A 16,497-nucleotide genomic window follows, 5' to 3' on the forward strand; every position below is an offset into this window, starting at 1 on the left:
GTTAATGACGCTCTTTCGCTGCCTGTGTGGGCGCGAGAAACGCGTGGGCGGACTGCGGCACGCCATCTGACCGAATAAGAGCCTTCCTCTCCGGTCTGAGCTCAGGGGGGAGCGCCTTCCTCTCCGGCTCTCGCAGCAGGGCGTGTGGAGGGACGGGGAATCTGTCCGTTTCACTGTTTAAGCTCATGCCTGTATAAAATGGTTAGGATAGGAAACTAAACAGCATTACAGAGACGGATCATATCATAAGTAGCTGATTTAATGAGCAAACATGACTGCAGTCCGTCACTCCTGTGTGGAGGAGTGCCGGAGATCACCGGGTGTGTGGGCGGTGAACGTCGCTCAGTGACGCGGCTTGAGCTGCGGGAATCCCCGGCGTTTGCGTCAGGCTGATCTGGCTTTATGCGCGACTGGGTTTTTAAAAAGATTAGTTATTATTGCTTTTTATCATTCATATTAGATACTTTACAAATGCCTTTATGTTTACTTTTTAAAAAAGATATAACTTTATAGAATTGCTTATATAACGATATAATGTTTTTATTTAATTATTATGCAAATTTCTTGAGCGTATTTAGGATCCATAAACTGTTAGCTCTTTATCATTAAGATACTTTACAAATGCTATTATGTTAATTTAAAAAAATAAAATAATATATATATATAGCCTATATATATATATATATATGAAGAGTTCAGATGCAAAAGCCTCTAAGTGCCATCTGAAATTTTCTTCTAGAATGATAATTTTTATGACGCTCGTATATTTAAGTTCAGTAATTTCACTTAAATGGCAATGAAGATTGGTAAATATCAGATGGCACTTAGAGGCTTTTGCATCTGAACTCTTCATATATATACATATATATAGAATTGCCTATAACGATAGAATATTTTTATTTTGCGCCATTGCCGATCAGTTTTTTTTTTTAATTCAAATTATACAAATGAACAAATGTAGGGAGGGTCTTTATTTTGCCAATGCGGAATTGATTGGATGGCTTTAGTTTGCTATTGGTGGATCTCACTTGAGTGACAGGTTGTCCCGCCCTCGCGCAAGTAAACACGTCATCAGAGAAGAGAAGAGAAGAGAAGAGAAGAGAAGAGAAGAGAAGAGAAGAGAAGAGAAGAGAAGAGAAGAGAAGAGAAGAGAAGAGAAGTCACTGCAAGAGGGAAGAGATGTTAATTTGATTGAAGATTACGAGGGCAAATTATTTAAAAAATAATAATAATAATTTGCTCAGATAATTCATTTATGAATATTGCAATATTCCATACAAAATGTAAGAATTGTCAATTGTGATATGACTTCAAAATGTCAATTGTTACGTCCTGCATGAGTCTACGGGTATTGGCAGACGTAACAAAATAAAAGGTTTAAAGTTGATCTGAGCCCTGCCACAGCACTACAAGCAAATAATACCGTAAAGTGTAACAGGAACTGCTCATGGAACAGACAAGGTATTGTAATAAATAAAAAAACTTAAAAAAGAAGCAATGGCTTCAGGAGAGGGCATGGCCAAAAAGCTTGTTTCTGCCACATAAAACAATTTAAAAGATAATTGTGACTTTTTATCTCACAATTATGACATTTTTTCCTCACACTTGCGAGTTTACATCTCCCAATACTGGCTTTTTTTCTGAAAAAGTTAACGGGATAACTTAAAGGGATAGTTCACCCAAAAATTTAAATTCTGTCATCATTTACTCACCCTCAAGTTGTTCCAAACCTGTATGAATTTCTTTTCATCTGCTGAACACAAAAGATGATATTGATGGGCCCCATTGACTTCCATAGTATTTTTTTCCATACTAAGGAAGTCAATGGTGCCGATTAACTGGTTACCAACAAGATATTATGAGACCCTGGGTCATAATTGGTTAATTATGAGTTGCTATGTGAGTAACTGCTGTAACACATCACAATTCTGGGTTGACAGAGACCTCTGGTGGTACAAAATATGTTTGGACTGGTTAAACGTCCACTAAAAACATTCACCCACCCATCCATCCATCCATCCATCCATCCATCTATTCACCCACCCATCCATCCATCCATCCATCCATCCATCCATCCATCCATCCATCCATCAATCTATCCATCTATATATATATATCTATTCACCCACCCACCCATCCATCCATCCATCTATCCTTCTGCTGTTTTTCAAATTATATTAAAATTCAAATGCAGGTAGAAAAGTGACTGGCATGTGGTTTAAAAGACACTTAATATTTAGTGATATTATCAGTTTGACTGCACTGAAACTACTGGATGAGATCAAAACATGAACTGAATTGAGTGATGATACTGTTGTCATTTTAGAGCTTCTTTATGGCTGAAATTGCATTTGTTTCATAATTGAAGAACTTTGCGACCTTATTTTCTTGTTTATTACTGTGAAGCTGCTTTGAAACAATCTGTATGAAGCTCTATACAAAGAAAGGTGACTTGACTTGGCATGTGCAGGAAAGGTTATGGACTAAACAACAGGGATGTTTTAATCCACTGTACTTTTAGGTGCAAATAACTTCAGCTTTGGCCATAGAAACACAAAACATACAGCTGTATGCAGACACAAACATGTGGGTAACATGCACAAAAAAAAATACTAGGCCTACATATTAAGAGGACACAACAGTGAATAGTTTTCACTGCTTTAGGATTTACAGAGCTTTAGATTGTTTCCATATACACTTTGAATAAAGTAAAGAGAGGATTTTTTTGTGTAATTTGGTTACAGTTTTTTTGATGAGATTGGATAAACATTACGATATCTGACCAAAATGTCTCTGTCTTCCACAGAAGAGGAAAAAAAAAAAAAAAATTTAACATCTGACTTTAAATGTTATTTCTTTTATTGGTAAGAAAATGCTTTTGAGGCAAGGACCACACTTTTCCCAGTCTCTTTTTTATTTAATTACATTTTTATTGAATAACTGAACAAGTAGGCCTAGCAAACATAGCATATAGGCTAGCATAAAAAATGCAATACAAGATGTGACATTAATTTGTAACATGGGATCCAACAATCATATCATAATATTTTAAACATGTCAATTCATTTGGTTTTTCAGAGAAGACATAAAACAATCAAATTCCACCACAAACACCTTAAACAGTGGGGATTCATTTAAGCATATTTGTTTATGTAGGCCTATATAAACAATTCCAGTTGATATTATCAATAATAGAGTTCCAAAAAAATCCTGTAGGTGCTATTTTATGTCGTTTTTTGACAAATAGTACAAATATGTTTGTTATTGCATTTTTCATCTGTCAGCTCCCCAAGGTACAGACGATCACGTAGTCAATCGTGATGTCACCCCATCCCTCGTGTTAATGACAGGAAAGGGTTACTTACACGGAACTGACGTTAGGCTTGTGTGCTGTACTCGGAAGTGAACTGGAAAGAAGAGAGAAGGGCAGTGAAAGCAGTTAAAGATAGGTGAGAAAACAGGCTTAGCTGCTTCGAGCTCATGTTACACTCGAGATTAACTTTGCTGCCCGTACACTGTCGTCGTTTTAGTGACGTAAGGCAGGACTGCTAGCTGTAGGTGTTCTTCAGTTAGCATGTCTGCTAAAGCAAAACAGCGTCGTAAATGAAGAGATTAAAACAAATGTAAAGACTATTAAACATAAACATCCAGGAAATCACAACCACCGTATGTAAACCTCAGTCGACAGCAGTTGAGGAGTCGATGCTCGTGTACTTTATCAGGACAGAGAGGTCAGTAAGTTCCAGACTTGTTTACATTTCATTCTCTGCTCCGTCTCTCTCGTGGATCTGATCTGTTTTAATAGCTCAGGAAAACTGATGGGTTTGTAGTTTTAACTGTGTAACTTTAGGACATGTAGAACAGCACACTTGTTGGCACTAACGGTGATATGTGTTTTGTTGTCAACAAAATGTAAAGTGAACCAGCTACATATTATTAACAACAATTTGTTAATGGTACAAATTGTGAATGCATTATATTTTAGCACTGATTGGTTGTAAAAACGTCCAAGCGAATATTTAAGAATCTTCCACTGACCAAAAAATAAATAATAATTATATATATATATATAATCCACAGATCTCAATATGGAATGCAACAGTAACTCGAGTCTTTCTCCAATTCATTTCTCTCTATAAGAAATTATTTAGGTTCTGTCTAAACAATCAACCAAGCTCTGAGATTATATGGCGCCTTAGTTATTGATTTAGTGCATCTCTTCAAGATTATCAATTCAATTCAGCTGTTCTTTTAATGAATTAGAAATTACACTGGCTACTACAGAACTATATGCCATTGGATGGTTGGTTTTGAAAGTTGTGATTTTTACTTCTGGAACCTTACAGTTGTGTTGATGTGAAGGTTTTATACATATTCAGAGTAAATTGACAGATTTTTCTTTTCATTTGCAGGGGTTCAGAATGCTGGTGTGATTCGGAAATGTTAATCTCCGATCGTCTGCAATGCTGGACATGCTGAAGACCCCATATTGTGTTTCATTTGTGAATATGAGACCGCTGTTAAACGCAATGCATGCTGCATGTCTAAGTCTGCTGCCACCCTGAAGCTCATGATGGATGTTTCCATGTCTGTCTTAAGCGTGAGGGAGTGAACGTGTGGATATCTGAGCAAGATGGAAGAAGACATGGCAATACATTGGGAGACAGTAGAGGAAGGCACTGACTGTGGGCCGCCCGTCGTTTCTCTGGCCAGTCCGAGTCATGAAAATGACAGTCATGTGATGCCGCCTCAGGGACCTGACTGTGAGCATGAGGCGTTTGATGATTTGGATTGTGAATTCCCTGATGAAGACTTTGATTTGGAAGTAGACGAGAACGAAGAGCAAAATACCGCAGCTAAGGATCAGGAGGAAGACGGGAGTGCTGAAAAGGAGAAATGTGAAAGAGGAGGGAAAAATGAATTGGAGAATGAGTTGAGGGGCGACGGAGAGTCTAGATCCCGCAATGCTGGAACCGGGAGGAAAGGAAAATCCAAGAAGAGTGGACCGGCACAGGGGCCTTGTGATCAAACACCATCATGGACCGCTTCAATGTCTCATAGATCCTTCCTCGCATCGTCCGGGCCCAGCAGACACAAGCAGGTGAAGCGACGGAACCAGCATCTGCACAATCACAGCCGCGCACGAAGGAAAAACGGGAACCAGCTGGTCATGGTGTGTCGGGATTTCCTGGCGGAAATTGTCAGTCCCTGGTGCATTTCATGCATCCACATGGTCGTCGAACTCATAATTTCTTTGACCCACAGATGTGGAGTCGTGGTGGAATCGTCCGGAATCGCGTTGTACGACTTTGGATCACGCATGCTTTGCAAGGTCACGGATATTCCAGGCTTGACTCAAGATTTGAGGCGGATCCTGGACTGGAGCCGGTTTTCAGCTGTAGCTTTAATAGAAGCCATTGGCAGGACTTTGTGTTGGGCTCGACACGCTCTTCTTTCCGGTTTCAGATTAGTTTGCGCCACGCTAAGCGTTGGCTCTCAGATGATGAGGTGCGTCGTGGGAAGGCTGGCGGGAGAGAGAGGCAGAAAATGGTGGCTTGCCTTCCAAAGCAGCAGGGTTTGGAGGAAAGTGTCGGATCTGGCCGCGAGGATTCACGGGTGTTTCTTTAAACAAGGCGCCGCGAATGAAAGCTCAAATCCAGAGTCTCCCAACAGGGGGTCAGAGAAGTGGCAACCTGGAGAAGAGCTGCAGAGACTGCTGGCACTAGCCAAGGTAGTGATCTAGCGTTGATGTCTGATGACTTGATTAAAGAAGAGTTCAAGCACTGTATTTTAAAGCAAAACTACACTACCTTTCAAAAGTTTGGGGTCAGTAAGTTTATTTTTCAAGGGGTCCTATTATGCTTTTCCACTTTTTCAACTTCAGTTAGTGTGTAAGGTTGCTGTTTGAGCATAAAAAAGACTCCAAAGGGAGACAGAATCCACTTTCCAAGAACTACAATGAACTGTTGAACTGAGTGTTTGGACTGCAACTCAATTTTTCCTGATCTTATGAAGTCACAATGTAATTCATTTAAATAATCCGCACCCACGGAATACGCAAAAAAGGGGACAAGGCTTGATTGAGCTGCATTAGAGAAGAGATTTCTGGTAATAATCAGAAATGTTTCTTGAGCATCATATTAGAATGATTTCTGAAGGATCACTGAAGACTGGAGTAATGATGCTGAAAATTCAGCTTTGATTACAGGAATAAATGACATTTTACAATATATTCACATAGGAAACAGTTCGTTTAAATTGTAATAATATTGTAATAATTGAACAACACTGTCTTCACTAATGCAGCTCAATCAGGCCTCGTCAAGGAGACGCTGTTTTTTCCACAACGATTCCCAAAACTCATTTGTTTGACCTTCCTAAGGCTGACGGTTTAAACACTGTTCCTGAACATTATAACCCAAACGTTTATCTGTGTGCACTGTGCAGCACATTTTATGGAGAACAGCTTGTTTTCTGTAGCTTTTGTAAGCTCTCGCTTTTGTGAGATGGTTCACCACCGCTCCTTAGCTGAGTTTTGTGATTACTGTTTGTATTACCTTAGTTTTCCGACAAATATCACAATTAAATGGTGGATAACATTGTATCGATACTGTAAAAGGAAATTACAAAAAACGTACCACTCTGAAACGTCCTGTAAAATCCGTGCTTGCAAAGTCTGTGCATGAAATCCGATCTTGTTCGTTAACATTGTCAGGGTCTGAATCGGGCTCGAAATTGACGCAATCCTCATTTACACTAGGAGGGGCGGGACATTTCCCGAACACGTGCTAAGCGCTGCCAATCACAACACATTGGGCCAGCTAACCAATCACAACACATTGGGACCAGCTAACCAATCACAACACATTGGGCCAGCTAACCAATCACAACACAACACATTGGACCAGCTAACCAATCACAACACATTGGACCAGCTAACCAATCACAACACATTGGAGCAGCTAACCAATCACAACACATTGGGCCAGCTAACCAATCACAACACATTGGACCAGCTAACCAATCACAACACATTGGACCAGCTAACCAATCACAACACATTGGACCAGCTAACCAATCACAACACATTGGACCAGCTAACCAATCACAACACATTGGACCAGCTAACCAATCACAACACATTGGGCCAGCTAACCAATCACAACACAATTGGGCCAGCTAACCAATCACAACACATTTCGTAATTCGGAAGGAAGGGCTTCATCAAAATCTGTGTGTTCGAGCCAGACTGGGGAGAGAGGTGCTGTAATGTAAAATATGTGAAAAATAATGAATGTTTTTTTGAACAATCAAGCATGAAAACATATTAAAACAAAATCAAGACTTCGTAAAAGGACATAATAAAACCCCTTTAAATATTTTTGAAAGAAGTCAGACACAACAAGGCTGTATTTATTTAAATTAAAAATACAGTAAAACCAGTAATATTGTGGACATATTACAATTTAAATGAACCGTATTCTATGTGAATATAATGTAAAATGTAATTTATTCCTGTGATTTTCGGCATCATTACTCCAGTCTTCAGTGTCACATGATCCTTCAGAAATCATTCTAATATGATGATTTGCTGTTCAAGAAACACTTCTCATTATTATCAATGTTGGAAACAGTTGTGCTGCTTAATATTTTTGTGGAAACAGTCATACATTTTTTCAGGATTCTTTTATGAATAGAAAATTCCAAAGAACAGATTCTGTGCATGAATTTATGTTGATGTAGCTACATAACAAGCTTTATTTGGATTACTATTATTAAGGATCAAGTGAGTTTGAGCTTTTATTAGAATCCAGTTTCCAACTTTAATGGTTTATGCAAATATAAAGCCTATTCATTTAGTAAGCTCTTGATATATTGATGTGTTGCTTGGTGATTTGATGTTGGATACTGTCATTTTACAAGGACAGGTAATGAGTTTTTAACGTATTATCAACCTATGCTGTTCTGGTTCAGATCCCTGAAGAGGAGTTGGACCCATTTAATGTTCTTGGAGTGGATATTCATGCCACTGAATCTGAACTCAAGAGAGCTTACAGGCAGCTGGCAGTACAGGTGAGATGAAATAAAAGAATTGCCCTGAAACCTGTTTAATGTCTGTGCTGGATGAATTATGGGTTTAATGTATTTGTCAAGATTTAATGGATTGTTTGCGTGCAGGTTCATCCAGACAAAAACAAGCACCCAGGAGCTGGCGAGGCCTTCAAGGTGTTAAGAGCAGCGTGGGACATCGTCAGTAACCCAGAGACACGGAGAGAGTATGAACTGTGAGTGCTTTTAGAAAATAACCACTGAATTGGCTTACAGAATTGCCACAAAAGAATTAAAGGGACCTATTATGCTTTTTTCCATGCTAATCTTTCTTTAGTGTGTAATGTTGCTGTTTGAGCATGAAAAAGCTCTGAAAATGGTCCTAGCAGGAGTTCTTCTCTATATCAGTGTCACTGTTTCTGAACTCCCTGAAATGCCTCCATTGTAGTCTTGAGTTTTCTTCAGGGAATGAACGCGTCACAATATTGAATATTCCTAATTTAAATTATTCATACGCAGAATAAAGGGACAGGGCCTGGTTGAGTTAGTTAGTAGTGTGTTGAAACTCGTGGTTATGGTAAAGGGCGGGACATTTCTCTAACGGCAGTAATTATGACCTTGGTTATCTAACCCAGTGGGTCACCCCGTGTGCACAGAAATGTGGCTTTCGATTTGATTCTGGACTAACATTTGATAAGCTAAAGATAAATATTGTAGTTAAGTCAAGTTTTTTCCATTTTCAACGCCTGGCTAAAATCAAATCATTTCTCTTATTGTATGTACAGCAATTTGGTCAACCCATGGTTGTTTTTAAATGTGCTTTATGAAGAAAGAAAGAACAGGCTGGAAGAGCTTGACCAATCACAACACATTGGTCCAGCTGACCAATCAGAGCACAGTGCTTTTCAGAAGGAGGGGCTTCATAGAGACAGGAACTAAAGGACTGGGAAGAGAGGAGCTGCAATAATGTCAAATAAAGGGAAAATGTGTTTTTTTTGAACATTCAAGCATGAAAACCTGTTCTAGTAGAGTCCAAAAACTAAATCAAGACTTTGAAAAAGGGCATAAAATGTCAAACAGAATTAAGAAATTATATTTTGCATGAAAAAATTACTCCTGTTATTTTGGATTGACAATATTTTCTTGACAGTCGAACAAGTTTCCCCCCAAATTCTCGTTACTGTAATGCAAACCAATTTAGTTCTCTCTTAATATGAGAATGTGAGAAAATATTCTAGTTAAAGCATGTATTATACTTAATGTTAATTTCAACATTTACTAAGTTAAAACAAGTTTTATCTGTTAGTATTATTTAATGAACTCGAGCTAGCATGAAATAACGATGAACAGTTGTATTTGTAATGTTAACAAATATGTATAATACCATAAGAAATGTTTAGTTACACTTTATTTGAGTCTGTCCATGTTACAGTGTAATTATACGTTTAAGTACGGAGTAATATTACTGAATTATTCTTACTTGGGGTTAGGGTTTGGTTAAGGGTTAGTTGCTTGTAATTACGCATAATTTGCTGGTATTACTATAGTAAGTTCATGTAAAGTGTAGCAAGGGCACTGTAAAATAAAGTGTTGCAAAATGTTTTGCTCATTGTTAGATGATGCATTCAAGTATTTTTAAAGTGTTACCAAAATATTGTTTCATGGGAATATCTGTTGTATTGCCTTTCGTTCATGCTACATTTTGAATTCTGTGATTTCTTAAAGTTACCCGACTACAATATTAAGAATTAATCAAATTATAAATGTGACGTGTACATGTTTCTTTGATATAAGCACAAATGTCTTGTTTTTGTGTTCTGTGTCTGCAGGAAGCGTATGGCTGCTACAGAGCTTTCAAAATCCATGAACGAGTTCCTGACCAAACTACAGGACGACCTGAAAGAAGCCATGAACACAATGATGTGCACTAAATGTGAGGGCAAGCACAAGTGCGTATGACTGACATTGTCATCTCAGTCCTGTTCTTTCATACAAGCTTCTGTTCTGTGTTACATTCTTGCGTTTCTATGCTCACCTGAGCATGGTCTTTTCCCCAGGCGCTTTGAGATGGACCGTGAGCCTGGCGAGGCCCGATTCTGTGCTGAATGTAATAAATGGCACAGTGCCGAGGAGGGAGACCTGTGGGCTGAATCTAGTATGCTGGGACTGCGCATCACGTACTTCGCCTTCATGGACGGCAAAGTCTTTGACATTACTGGTAGTTTATTGGCATCCACACCGTCAGATATTTGTATGATGTTCATATGTTGTATGTTGAACGCATGTCCCCATGTTCACACAGAGTGGGCCGGCTGTCAGCGTATAAGCATCTCTCCAGACACTCATCGCGTGCCATATCACATCTCTTTCGGCTCTAAAGGTAGCAGCAGCGCCAGCCGCCACAGGTAACCACTGTGACCATTTTATCTTCAGACCATTATAACGTCATCAGCTACAGGGCCGGTCAAAAGTTTAATAAAAAGTCACTTTCGCTCACCAAGGCTGCATTTATTTGATCTGTTTTGTATGTTAATATATTTAATGAAATGCAAGTTGTTTTCCGGTCATGCAAAGCAGAATTTTCAGAATAATTAGGGGCTTTCGCACCGGAGGAACCTTTTCATAGTTCCTAGAACTATTGGCGGAAGTTCCCGGACTTTGGTGTGTTCGCACCACAGGAACTAGGAATGATTTTAGTTCTAGGAACTCTTTTTTTTTTTTTTTTTTTGGAGGAACTAATTTAGCTCCTGCTTCAGAGTCGGGTCTAAACCAGCACTATAAGAAGTACCCGTGACATTAGTGTTCGCTGATTGGCCGAATCCACGTGAAACACCAGCACTCGCCATTTTAAAAAAGTGTAAACTCACAGATTGTAGCTTATATATTTACTCCAGAAACTAACTCTACGTACGCTGAGGAGAAAATCCAATACAACTTGATTATATATTTCTGCTCAGCTAGCGACACTGGATATCAACCACACGGCATACGCTAATACCTTTTACTGTCTACTTTCTATGTATAACAGTACTATCTAATAACTTATTAGACAGGACTTTTAGACAGATAGTAAACTAATGAACACGGAGAATGTGAGCAGCGGCGTTCTCAGCGCCGTCAAAATAAAGGTCACAACAAGATGCTCGGCTTATGTCACTTAAAGCAGTGTTCCCCAACCCTGCTCCTGAAGGACCCCCAACACTGCACGTTTTCTTTGTCTCCCTAATCAAACACACCTGATTCAACTCATCAGCTCATTATCACATGCAGTGACAGCCCTTCTCTGATGATGTCAGTTTGACGGATTGGGCTTCGGCTTAACGTCCTTAACCACGCCCCTCCATCTGACAGTCTGCTGCCTGAATGAAACGCCTACTTTTCTAGATTTTTTTAGATTTTCTAGATTCTTTTTCTCCCTCTTATGATGTATTTCCGAGTGAAACGGCTTCTAGAACAAGAACAAAATGTAGGGCGGGGCTTGATTTTGACCGTGAGGAATTGATTGGATGGTTGTGGTTTGCTATTGGTGGATCTCATGAGTGACAGGTTGCTCCGCCCCCTTCATCAGAGAAGAGATGCTACAGGAGGGAGGGAAGTTACTTTGTTTCAAGATTACGAAGCACATGAAGTAAAAAAAAAAAAAAGTTGTCAATGTTGATTTCATGGGGACTTTAAGATCGTAAAAAAAAGTGCACCCAAACATGTGACCGACTCTAAAATGTTTGGGGAAAAAATAATTAATTTTTAAAATGTTTACATGCATTTAGTGGAAGGAAAATATGATAAATGTCTTTTTTAAATTTTTTATTTGTTGTTGTTGCAAAATTGCATAAAATTGTATATGTTGAAGCCTACTGGGATACAAAGACAAACACACACATTTATACGAACTCACACACCCCTTTTAAACAGACTTGTTTTTTTGATATGATTCGTTTCTTAATTTTCTTGGAAATCCTTATTTGCCATTGATCAATCTACTAAAAGTTTGTCTTTATTGAGCTGAAAATGTAAGCGAAGACGAAAGAAGTATGAGGGATTTCTACATTAAAAGAACAATTAGCAACAAACCACATGTGACTTATTGTTATGACAGTCTGATCCATTGATACACAATTGTATTTCTCTTCTACTCTATATTTTTGCATAGGCTAAACCGGGAAGGGTCACAGCACTTACATACCGTTGTCCTATTGTTAGTTTAACTGCTTCTATCGCTCTCCTCATTTGTAAGTCGCTTTGGATTAAATTGTAAATGTAAGCGTCTGTGTCCTCTAGACCCGCCCCGGATCATCCTGCAACTGGTGGCGGCTCGCCCGCGGACCTGCAGGACTTCTTCAGCCGCTTCTTCCAGGCCGGAGCTCCCAATGACGCCGCGTCTGCTAATGGAGGATTCTTCCCGTCGGGAAACCCTGCGCCTCATGCCTCCGCAGCAGCTGCAGGGCCTGCAAACATGTTCTCAGGGCCAGCTCCACAAACAGGGTTCTTCAGCCCAGGAGCCCAGCGGGGCGACCCCAGCGAACACTGGACTGACGGAGGAAAGCCCCCGCGCCGGCGCAAGAAAGTTCGCAAGCCATTCCAGCGCTGAGAAAGGTACTATATTACGCAGAGGTGGAGCGCTGTGTGTTGCCATGCTGTGACGTGATATCGGCCAACTAGTGCAACAAAACGAGGACACAAATCTCTTGACCTCATTTGAACATCCAGTGTTGGCGCTTTTGAAGCTTCCTGATTATAAAATGAAATGGCGTTGAATTTCGTAGAGGAGCAAGCGAAAAGAGATCTTTTCGTTTCGTGTTTGAAGGTATTTTTCGGTTTTGTTATCTCTCGTTTTGACACAAATGAATCAAATCACATTCTTTGAAGAAACAGAAGGACTCGTGCGTAGAGACTCCTGGTGTATCTTGAAGAATATTTGACCCAATGTTAAAAATTGTCTATTTACTCTCACCCTCATGTAGTTCTAAACCTTTATGCCTTTTTTTTTTTTTTTTCATTGGATGTTCTCACAGCTTTTTTTCAGCACAACAAGAACAAAATAGCCAACATCGTAAAAGTAGTCCATGTGACTTACGGTTTCAGATGTTTTGAAATATAGCATATATAAGATGACGTTATGTGACGACCCAAAGACCCGAGTTCAAGCTGTTCGCTGATCATGTTCTTCTGGGGTTTAGGGTTAAAGAGGTCGAAGCTTTTTGTAGTCCATTTTGTATCTTCAATGGGCGGGATGGATAACTTTTGCTTTTGGAAAACAACTGCATGAAGTTTCTAAAAAAATTCTCCTTTTGTGTTCTTCGGAAAAAAATGACAGCATCAGCGTTTGGAACAAAGTGAGGGAAATGATGACCCTTTTTTTGGGGGGGGGTGAAGTTTTACTTTAAAAATGTTTCCGTTTTTGTCAGGCTTGAATCTGATGGAAAATGTTGGCTGAATGTTTTGTGATATGATCACGTTAAGATGATGTATAAATCACACACAGACCTCAGGGATTCTTTTCTTTCTCTTCATCTGCTACTAGTAAGAGAACAGGAAGAAAACGTAGCTGTGATTTTTTTCCCCCAGTGTTCCTGGGCGTATTGTTTAGAGATCATGTGATCCTGATTAAACCAGTTATTCACGCCGCCACAGAATTCAGCAGTTCAACATTAAAACCAGTTTGTTCAGGTGAATCGTTTTTTTCCCCCCCCATTGTTTAAATCACAGGTTTCGGAGGGAAATGCTTCAAATATATTTACAGATGTTGTACAAAAGTGACAGGATATGGGTTGGTATTCTTGAAATGGCTCAAATCAACTGCTCACGTGATTGAATGGAACTTTGAATCAGAAGACGGAAGATTCTTGTGGGATTTTTCCCATTAAATGCTCTGCCTGATACCTGGATCTGTTGACGTAATCGCTTTCCGCTTCACTGTACAAAGAAAAAACTCTTTGAGAAAAAAACACATTCATTTGAGTACGAGTTAAAGCACAAATGAAGTGATGTAGACCTTAGATGTCTGCATGCATAGATTTTGAAGTCAAGTTCAAAATTGGGTTTTGATGTGAAAATCCCAGAGCCTCCCTTTAACTTTTAATTTTTGACCACTTCTTAACACTCAGGAATCATCTTAAAAGAATATTTCATTAATCTGCCAGAGCGTCTCTCTCTTTCCAGGCCAACAGATTCATTAGTGTCCAAACCTGACATTGTGTGTTTTTCTTTATTTCACACTCGGCCCAATATACGTTAAGACACGGACAGCTTTGCCTCTGTACAGCTGAAACATACTAATGCATAATGCGTTCAGCTTCATGTGTTCTTCTCAGAGATGCTCTCTGTTCAGATTTACTTATATCTCCTGTTAAATGCGCTTGTTTAACGACAGTCTTTAAAGGAAATGATCAATTACAACAATAAAGCGATTTGAAGAGGCTCTACTCTCCAGAAATGAAATCAAATTGTTGTTTTGCTCTTTGTCAATGATCTTTAAGCCTGTCACTCCACTGTAAAAAGCGTAGCGATGGGTATAATGGTTTAATGTGGTTGGGCAATGATTTAAAAACCGCATGATAAAATAGCAGCACGTTTACCGATGAAATGATCTCGAAGGCTAAAAATGACTGACCACACTGTAACTATATTTTTCTGACGGGTTAGGGTAAATTTCAGTTTAGTAAACGTTTACCTTTCGTCAGATTTTCACAGTTGATTCTGATAATTTTTTTTATATTAACGCTGATTTAATTTCAATTCACAGCTGATAATTGAAGTGGCATACTAGAAATAAAGCATTAGACCGTTTATTATTGCACTAAACCTCCTCTTGATGTTAAGGCGCTACTGAAGTTTTCAACAAAAAATTGGTAACTTTTTAAATTAACTTTAAGTCTAAACAACAAACTCAGACATGGTTGTGAATTGTGTTGCTTGTGTGACTTGATTGTTTGCAATATATTCCACTCATTGTTTCTTGAACACATGATGGGTATTGCATCCATTATTCACTGTACTCGAGGAGAGTCTGTTTGAAGTCGGCACAAATGTATTTCATGATTAAATGAAGGTTTGTTCCAGACGGATGGTGTTGTAGAGAGTGATCTAAATGTATATGCAAGAAAATGCTCTAGGATTCAGATAATCATTAAAGTGGTTATATTGTGCAGGACAATATAGGAACATTATCTGGTATTTTGTTGCCGTTCTCCCCAACCCTCCTACATTAAAGCTGATTTTCTCAAATGCTTTGCTCCTGAGCGTGTGCAAGTATAACGTTTCTGCATTGAACTCTAGTGTAAAGTAAATATTCAGGCCCACATTAAAGCGCTTCAGCTTCAGCTCTAGAAATATCGTTCTACTTTCATTCATTGAATGTGTTACAACTCTAAGTTGACAGAAGAACATTAGGACGATACAGAATCATTTGTAAAGCCCATTTGCAGCTAAATGTTTTTTCTGGTTATGCTCAAAATGCACTTTCGTGAGGGTAACATTCATTTTTGTTGAAATGCGAACATATTGCAGTAGGGGTTCAGCGAAAAATCGGCAGCTGGCAGCAGGAAGTAGCTGCCACTGGCAGCTGACGTCAGCTGCCGCTAATAACCGGAAGTCGGAGGTGGATGCCGCTTTTAGCAAGGCAAATAGATTATTATATCATTATCAATGTGTATATATATAATTTTAGTACTTATTTAAATAAAATACTTACATTTTTTTTATTTTATTTTTTTATTATACTTTATTGTCCCATTCCTGGGAAATTTGTCTTGGACAGCATGACACGGCCAGTACACAACTTCAATCACACACAACACAATACATACAATGACATGCAATAATAACAGAACAGCAACTTTTTCGATGGATTACTTAAAAAACTAGCAGCATCCTACATAAATTTTAAAGAAAATCTCTATTTAAAATTTTAACCGCAGTTGGGACAAAAGAGTTTTTATAACGATTGGACTTGCACATCAAGACCCTGAATCGTCTCCCCGATGGTAACAAATTAAAATACATATGTAAAACATGTGTGTCATCAGAGACAATTTTTTTCACTTGCCTTAAAATAGATACCTCATACAGCTCTTGTATGGTTCGTTTTTAATTATTTAATTATTTAATTATTTGTAATTACTTTGTAATTGATTTAAAAAGGTTTATCAAATATAAATTAAGTAACGAAGATCATAGACATAGTACAAAAAACAAACATTAAGCTACACTTGAAATTATGAATTTGTACGTGTATAAATATAATTGGTAACACTTTACAATAAGGTTCATTAATTAACATTAGTTAATGTATTAACTAACATGAACTAACCATGAACAATACATTGGTTACTGTATTTGTTAATCTTTGTTAATGTTAGTCAATAAAAATACAGCTGTTCATTGCTTGTTCATGTTAGTTCACAGTGCATTAACTAATGTTAATAAGATTTTAATAAAGTATTAGTAAAT

General features: G+C 38.5%; 1 protein-coding gene across 2 annotated transcripts; it reads left to right on the plus strand.

The window, feature by feature from the left end:
• The first annotated feature begins 3,325 nt into the window (after positions 1–3,325).
• dnajc14 (DnaJ (Hsp40) homolog, subfamily C, member 14) lies at positions 3,326–15,382 on the plus strand. Of its 2 annotated transcripts, none has more exons than XM_084394848.1 (8): positions 3,326–3,731; positions 4,413–5,731; positions 7,975–8,073; positions 8,179–8,285; positions 9,879–9,998; positions 10,107–10,267; positions 10,352–10,454; positions 12,328–15,382. In XM_084394848.1, the coding sequence occupies exons 2-8, from the start codon at positions 4,634–4,636 to the stop codon at positions 12,635–12,637; spliced, it is 1,998 nt and encodes a 665-aa protein (XP_084250974.1). In that variant the 5' UTR covers positions 3,326–3,731; positions 4,413–4,633; the 3' UTR covers positions 12,638–15,382. The 2 variants fall into 2 exon arrangements, with proteins under 2 accessions (XP_084250974.1, XP_084250975.1); XM_084394849.1 differs by having other exon boundaries at positions 3,349–3,449.
• Positions 15,383–16,497: the final 1,115 nt, after the last annotated feature.

This window comes from Rutilus rutilus (genome assembly GCF_951802725.1).
Source record: "Rutilus rutilus genome assembly, chromosome: 22".
In the NCBI taxonomy this organism is placed as follows: domain Eukaryota; kingdom Metazoa; phylum Chordata; class Actinopteri; order Cypriniformes; family Leuciscidae; genus Rutilus; species Rutilus rutilus.

What these genes read in the sequence shown, in the direction of transcription:
- dnajc14 (XM_084394848.1), top strand. Translation starts at nt 4,634, where the DNA reads ATGGAAGAAGACATGGCAATACATTGGGAGACAGTAGAGGAAGGCACT. An exon ending in GACTGCTGGCACTAGCCAAG is followed by an intron (nt 5,732 to 7,974) that starts GTAGTGATCTAG and finishes GTTCTGGTTCAG; the next exon opens with ATCCCTGAAGAGGAGTTGGA. An exon ending in ACACGGAGAGAGTATGAACT is followed by an intron (nt 8,286 to 9,878) that starts GTGAGTGCTTTT and finishes CTGTGTCTGCAG; the next exon opens with GAAGCGTATGGCTGCTACAG.